Source organism: Orycteropus afer, unplaced genomic scaffold (assembly GCF_000298275.1).
Source record: "Orycteropus afer afer isolate SDZICR_OR568_19922 unplaced genomic scaffold, OryAfe1.0 scaffold00622, whole genome shotgun sequence".
Lineage (NCBI taxonomy): Eukaryota > Metazoa > Chordata > Mammalia > Tubulidentata > Orycteropodidae > Orycteropus > Orycteropus afer.
This window is the reverse complement of record NW_006922209.1, coordinates 792,172-799,859: the sequence shown is the minus strand read 5'-3', so window position 1 is coordinate 799,859 and position 7,688 is coordinate 792,172. Positions and strand designations below refer to the sequence as shown.

At 47.1% G+C, this 7,688-nt stretch overlaps 1 protein-coding gene across 1 annotated transcript in view; it reads left to right on the top strand.

Moving 5' to 3' along the window:
* Nucleotides 1–7,688, top strand: part of STX3 (syntaxin 3) — a 60,601-nt gene that overhangs the window by 21,837 nt on the left and 31,076 nt on the right. Inside the window, exon 3 of the mRNA XM_042783062.1 lies at nucleotides 4,946–5,029. Coding sequence (XP_042638996.1) covers nucleotides 4,946–5,029 — 84 coding nt within the window. The remainder of the gene's footprint in view (nucleotides 1–4,945; nucleotides 5,030–7,688) is intronic.

Below are 7,688 nucleotides of genomic sequence, written 5' to 3'. Positions count from 1 at the left end.
CTGTTCTTGTCATTTTATCTTCTTGGAAGCAGCAGATTATAGTGAGAAAAATGCTTCATGGGAAGATGGGAATCAGGAAACGGGTTCTGTTCCTGGCTGTGGTGGTAACTCATCACTTGGTCTTGGTTTCCCCACTGTCAGCGAAAGGATTTGATGATGGAATCTGCGAGACTATGCTCAGCTCTAAAATTTCTCTTTTTAATTTTTTCCTTTCCCCTTTAAAGATATTTGAAAAACAAAAAAACTCCAAATCAGAAAACCCATCATACTCGTTGCTGTTGAGTTGATGCTGGCTCCTGGAGACCCTGTGTGTCAGGAGAACCACGCCCCGTAGGGTTTTCAGTGGCTGTAATCTTACAGAGGTACAGTAATTGTCACTTACAGTACCAATCCGTGGTGTCACTGATTCCAACCACCAGCCTTTCGGTTAGTAGCCAAGCTCAAGTTCTTCGTGCCACTTGGGCACATTAAAGATACTTCGGTCCAGGTTAAAGCTGTGAAGAAGCCTGGCTTGCGCTTAGGTGGCAGGGTTGGTGTTAGCTGCTTTTGAGTTGGCCTCAGCTCATGGCGACCCCATGCACAATGGATTGCGCCGTTGTTGTCCCTGGGGTTTTCATTAACTCATTTTTTGGAAGTACCGTTGCTTGATTGAGTTCTTCTTATGTGCTATGCATTGCCTAAGGAATGTTACAATATCTGATTTAATCTCACAATAGCTCTGGTAGACACTGTTATTTCTGTTTGGCAGATGAGGAAATTGAGGCTTAGAGATGTGTGAAGCCACTTGTTACAGGCTCAGTGACTAGCACAGAATGGGGCAGGTTAGCACTCTGGTCGTCGGGATGATCTTACTGGCTTAGCCTTGGGCGTGAGAATGCTCTGTAGAGGAGGAGGACTCCCAGAGTAGACTCTGCTCTCCCAGGCCCACATCTTTACGGCTAGGCGACAGGAAAGTGGACACTAGGCACTGGTGTGTGCCTGGTATTGTGCTGGAGACATTCCGTATGTGATCTTTGTCAATCCTCAGAAAAGTCATGAGGTATGTGCTGTTACTACCATTTGGCAGGTGAAAAACCTAGAGCTCAGAGAAGGTAAGGCTCTCTGTTGAGGTCTCACAGTCAGTAGTTGGTGGCAGCAGGTTTTAGACCTAGGTCATGGGTTCTCAAAGACTTCACTTTTCCCAATCCACACATTCACTTGCTGAAGGTGGGCCAGGCTGCCCTGCTAGAACCTGCTCTAAGCCAAGAGGTGGCCATCTTGGATATGAGAAATCCCTGTACAAATTCCAGGGGTCTCAAAAATTTATATGATGATGGAGAACTAGGTGCTTGGATCTCACACTCTAGGACTCAGTTGTTCCCTGCTTCTGGAACCTTCTCTTAATCCATCCTGCCATGGCAGCCACCTCTTACTCCCTTAGCACTTGTGATTGTTTGAAGACTGAACTGGTGGACTTGTGTGTGTCTCTGTGTATGGTGGCGTACGTGTGTACGTGTAACTACCAGAGTCTTTCCCCTCATGTGGGTCTCCAGAAGACCTCTGAAGAGAAGAAACGCTCAGCAAATTGATGCCAACTCGCCTTCTTAGAGGGACACTGGGCTCCTGTTTTCTGCTGAGCATCACAGAGATCCTTCTCTGGAAGTGGAGCTCTCTGGAAGCCACTGGGAGCCAAGATGTGATAATTCTCAACAAAGAGGACTTTTTGGCTCAGATGTTACAGTCTCCTGGGTGAATCCAGGCTGCTGGTCTCTGTGGAAGCTAGTTATTTTTTCAGCTAAAATGGAATAAATTTCTGTTACATGCCTAGTACGTGGTAAGTGTTCAGCAGACATGTTCATTAAATTAATTAATGACAAATTCAGTGCTCAATTTTAATTGCAAGGGACAGAAGTCAATTCTGGCTGAATGAATTTTAAAAAAATGTATTAGAAAGACACTGTTTAACCCATTGAAAGACTCTTGAGGAAAATCTGTAGGCCCTGCTCTCAGCCAAAGGGCGCTCAGGAAGGATAGGAACTAAGCAGCTCTGGGAATCTTACGGACATCTCTTGGATGCTGCTATTGGTTGACTTGGCCCCATTCACTGCAGACTCTTTTCACTGCTCACATTCCTTAGGGAGCTTGGTCATGATGATAGCTTACCCAGTATCGTGTGGGGAGAGTGAAGGCGGCTCCCCACAAGGAAGGTATTTTGGGCAGACACTCAAAGGATCTACTGTAATTGGTATGTAAAGCAATCCTTATGCTCCAGGAGTTTATAGTCAACTGGGAAAGACAGATAAGTAAAGGAATAATTAATAGTAGGCTATGATGGTGGCACCAAAGGATTTATACAAAGTGTGGTGGGAGTTTAGGGAGGTTTTTTAAAGGGGGGCGTGTGTCAGGGAAGGTACACAGGAAGATTGTTCAAGGTGGGGTTTAAAGGCTGAGTAAAATCTGCCAGCTAGTAAAGGCATTCCAGGATGGCTCACCCAAATGAAAGAATGGTGTGTTCTGGAAACTCAAGGAGTTCCAAGTGCCAGGTCTAGAGAGTTCAACAGAGAGGGAGAAGTGTGGGTGGGGCCAAATCTTAAAGGGGCCTGCATGCTCCGTTAGGCTTGAGGACTTTCCGTCCCAGGAGGTGACCTGTCTCTGAATTAAGTGCCAGAGGAGCATGCTCATTTCTGAGTTTTAGGAGGATTACTGTGGAGACTGTAACAAATACATCCCCCAACCCCAAACCTGTTGAGTCACTTCTAACTCCTGGTGTATCACACTGCTCCGTAGAGTTTTCAGTGGCTGTCTTCTTACGGCAGTGGGCCACCAGGCCATTCCTCAGCAGCACCGCTGGCTAGATGTGAACCGCTAACTTTGGGTAGCAGGCGGGTGCTGACCATATATGTCCCCAGGGACTTGGAGGCTGCGGCATTGTCCTCCAATTGAACTCCGTGACTGGCTGCCAACCTTGGGATGCTCATGGGTCCAGACAAGCCAGAGGATGAGACGCTGAGCAAGTCCGTCAAAAGACACTCCCGAGGGGTCTGGAGGGCCCCACTCTCCTTGAGAATTTACAGCCACTCCACCTTCTGCTGTGGCTCAGGGGGATTTTAGGGAGCGAAAGAAAGAGGCCACTGGTGGCTTTCATTGACTCCGGAGTTCTGAGTGCTTGAGTGATGTGTCTTGGGCTTAGAAAGCCCTGTATGTCGTGAAGAAGCAGATGTAGGAGCTTTACCCATCGCCCCACCTCCAACAACCAGCTCTCCTGTGTGCTCAGAGATCAGCAGTGTGCAGTGCAGCAGTAGCCTGGGGAGGGAATGTTCTGGAAGAACGTAGAAACAGCTCAGGCCATGGATGCTGGGTGGGCATGGAAGCACTTCCTTTAGTGTCTAAAGGGCCTTTCTCTAGACACTTCCTTTCCATTTTGTGATTTTGCAGAGGAAATTGAGTGAGATTGTAAACTCCGAGGTCCCAAGAGGTTGCCAGGGGGCTGGGGGGTGGGGAGAGCCTCCCTTTCCTCATAAACAGGAGTTCTCTGACAGTGAGCAACACAGGCCCGTTTCCCTCGCAAGAGGAAACAGGAAACTCTTTCCTGAAAACAGGAAGTTGTTGCTTCTGTGGTGAGGATTTGGAGCTGGTGCTTTGGAGGGATTGTGGCTCAAAGCTGTTCTAATACAGCCCTAGTGAGCCGGGTCACACATTTTCTGAACAGTGTGAAGAAGGGATTAGAAAGATGGGGCCTAGAGCTTCCTGCCTCAACATCTTAGCCGTGTGACTTCAGCCAGATTATTCACTCCTTTAAGTTTTAGGTTCTTCAACTGGAGTGACTTACCCAGTGAAACCTGTGAGAGTGGGAACCTGACGGGACTGCCTTGTTTTTCTGGATCTCTCGTGTTTTCCGCCTTTGACGGTGCAGTCTTACCACTTGTTTTCTCTCCTTTTAGTGGAAAACACTTGAGTTTTCCTTACACAGGTTCCGGCTTCACAGATAACAACAAAACCTGGCATTTACTGAGTGTTTACAGTGTGCCAGGCACTGTGTTTTATATCCATTACCTCAATTATTCCTTGAACAACCCTATTGTATTGCAGTGAATTACTTGGTATGGCTTTTCTAGCCATAGTCTTTGTAACTCCCAGTGGGTTACTGGGTGGGACCATGCAAGTAAGGAGTGTAGAACTCTGGTGGGATTGGTTAGTTTGGTCACTCGCCTGACTAGAGGCAGAAAGGGGGATCTCGTTGCCTTCATGAGAGAAGAGCTGGAGGTGCGGTAGACTGTGTCCGTGGACCTGAGATCTCCTTGAACCTCATGGGCAGAGACGCCCAGCGGAGGAAGATGGCCGGCAGAGAGATGGCAGCAGTAGAACCAAGAGGCAGGAGACAGAGCAGCAGGAGGCGTGGGCAGAGCCGAAAGAGCTTTGTGACATAAACCCCATAGTCATGAGCATCGTCTGTGAGTTCTGTGTGGTCATTGCAACGAAGTATCAAACCCACTGAAAGTAGTGCCTTGGCCGGGGTGGTTGGTGTCAGAATTGGTAAAAAGGTGTGGAGGGTGGCGGCACATTTGGCCTCCAAGGAGTAAGTGTTGGGCCGCTGATGGTGATTCAGTGTCACCCTCGTGAGGTTAGAGGGGGTCAGAAAATGCTGTCCCCGTGTCCTTTTTGCATTTATGAAGTAGGTAGTGTTGTCATTGGCATTTTACAGATGAGGAAACCAAGACACAGGTAAGTTAGTAACTTGCCCTGTCCCTCCCCCTAAAAATTAGTAAGTGGGGGAGCTAGGATTTAAATTAAGACAGGGTGGCAGCAGAGTTTGATGCCTCACAGAGTTGTTAATGAGTTTTAAAGGAGATTGTGTCTGTAAAATGCTTAACATAGCTCCTGGCACTTAGAAATGTTCACTACTTACTGTGACCATTATCGATAGAAAGTTTTTATTCTCACCTTGCTCCTTTCTGGCTCTTTACAGAAGCAGCTGACACAGGATGACGATGCTGATGAGGTCGAGATTGCTATTGACAACACGGCTTTCATGGATGAGTTCTTTTCAGAGGTAGGTGACCTTCCTGTGGACAACCCCCCCCCCCCGACAGGTCCATAAGGAAACATGTGCTTCCTTAGTAAAGAATTAAAAACCCAGCTCTTTCAAGGATGACAGAGGAAAGTCGGTCTTCAGCTGGGATGCGGTGCTACACCAAGGAGTTACAAGGAGATGCTTGAGTCCTTACTCGAGTGCGTTTGGAATTTTAATCTCATTGAGAAGGCAAAAAAACTCACTGCCATCGAGTTGATTTGTTGAGTTGATTTGACTCATAGCAACCTCTCCTTGGGTTTCCGAGGCAGTATCACTACGGAAGTAATTGCCCAACCTTCCTTCTGAGGAGTGGCTGGTGGGTTTGAATCTCCATCCTTCTAGTTAGCAGGCAAAAGCCTTAGGCACTACGCCACCAGCGTTGAGAGTAAATTATATGTAATGAAAGAAGTGCTGTTAAAGTCCTATGCTACATGACGATATTTTAATAAATATCCTTTCTTCCCTAAAGTGCATAATTGAATTTACAGAACCAACCACGTTTCACAGCCACGAATGTGTATGAAACCCTTATATCTTTAGGCCTGTGATTGACATAGGTCTGATTCATAAAAATGTCTGCAGTCCCTTTGACCTAATTCTAGTGGTAACTAAGAAACAAGAAACCCACCAACTTATTTTTGAAAATCCCCTGGAGGTACCAGTGGCTCCGCATGTCTCTAGGTCCATTCCTCTGACTGGAAGGTCTTCGTTGGGCCGGTGCTGCTGCAGATCATGGGTGTGGAAAGCTTGTGAAGGCAGTCATGTGTCATGGCAGCAGCGTGGGCTTTGGAGCCAGATCAGCTTGGGTTCACGTCTCAGGCCTGCTTCCTGCTAGCAGTTAATTTTGTGTATGTTTTTTAACCTACTGAGCCTTGGTTTCCTGATCTGAAATTGGGATTGATAATCATCCCACTGTAAGGTTATTATGGGAGTCCTTGGGTGGTGCAAACAGTTAAGTGCTTGACTAGCAGGCAAAAGGTTGGTGGTTCAAACCCACCCAGAGGCGCTTTGGAAGACAGGCCTGGAGATCTGCTTCGGAAACCCTGTGGAGCATTTCTATTCTGACACACATGGCGTCTCCATGGGTTGGAATTGACTTGATGGCAGCTAGCAACAACAGCAGGGTTATGAGGAGGTTTAAATGGGGTAATGTTTGTGGGACAGTCTGTGTTTTCCATATGTGGCGTATGTGTGCTGCATGAAGGATATCTCCCCACTGTCTTGAAAAACAAAACAAAACTCCAAAACTCACTGTCCCTGAAGTGTCTGTTACCCAACTTTGGTTTCTTTCTTTAGGTTTTTTATTTCTCTGGAAAGAAGACAAAGGGCATCACATTCTTTGTGCAGGGAGAATGTGGTAGCATTCCCCTCTCTAGATTATGGATGTGGGAAAGGAATGCCTTAGTTCTTCTCTGCGTGGAGTGCAGTGGGGCTGGGGAGTTATTGTGTTAGAGTAGTAACTGTTTCTAAGAGCGAACTTGAGCGTGTGCTGACCTGGCTGGGAGTTGGGTGTAAACACCCCACAGATCCCCTCCGCCTCCCATCATGGGTGGGCCCATCCTGTGGTCAGGTGTGGTCAGGGAGTCATAGTGAAATCAAAGGACACTTGGGTTGCATGAGTCTGGTGTCATTCCAGTTGTGGACTATGGAAGGAAAATATCTTTCTCTTCAGTGGGGTTAGCCTTGAGGGTATGGATTCAGGGAGATATTTGAGGTCATTTTAGCTTTGATACATTAAAGAACTTTATGGATAGTTATGAATTGATCCTTCCCCCATAACTATGTTCTTCCACTGCTCTTAAATGAGTAAGAGGGTCCCTGAGAAGTAGTTTTCTTTGTGAGGAGAGAAGAAGGTGGGCTTTGGACTCCAAGAAATAGGTTTGAGCCCAGTTGACTAGCAAGCCACTTCACTTGTCTTGAGTAGCGCAGATGGTTAAGGATTTGGCTACTATCTCAGAGGTTGGTAGTTCAAACCCAGAGATGCCTCAGGAGATAGGCCTTGCCGTCTGCTACTGAAAGGTCACAGCCGTGAAAACCCTATAGAGCATAGTCCTGCTATGCACGTGGGTCTCCATGAGCTGGGATTGCTTGAAGGCGATGGTTGGGTTTCACTGTTTGACCTTTACTGTCCTCCTGTGGAAATCAGGGATGTTAGTGTTTGCTATTCAAGACTACATGGAAGGACTTAATGAGAGCCCATCTGTGCAAGCGTTGTCTGAACAGAAGAACGCGGGAGGGGGATAGTGAGTTTTGAAGAGGACTCTTGAGGCCTTCACAGGACCTCTGGGGTTGCTCCCTTTCTTACTGTTCTTTCTGATAAGTGTCTCACTGTCATATAGGAAATAGAAATGCTCTGTCATATTTGGGGTCACGGAGGAGGCAGTGTGACCAGAGGGAAATGAATTTCCAAATCCGTCACTAACTGTGATCTTGAGCAATTCTGTAACCTCGGTAAGTCTCAGCGCATCCATCTGTGAAATGGGGAGAAGATGATTCACCTCCCAGATTTGTTGAGGACTTAGGCGACAGCCCTCACAAAGTGCTTAGCCTGGGGTTAGGTAAATGCTACTTTGCTTAACTCATCTGAGAGCACAGAGAGGATGAAAATTGGAGGGCAGGGGAGAGGCAGGTAGGAGTA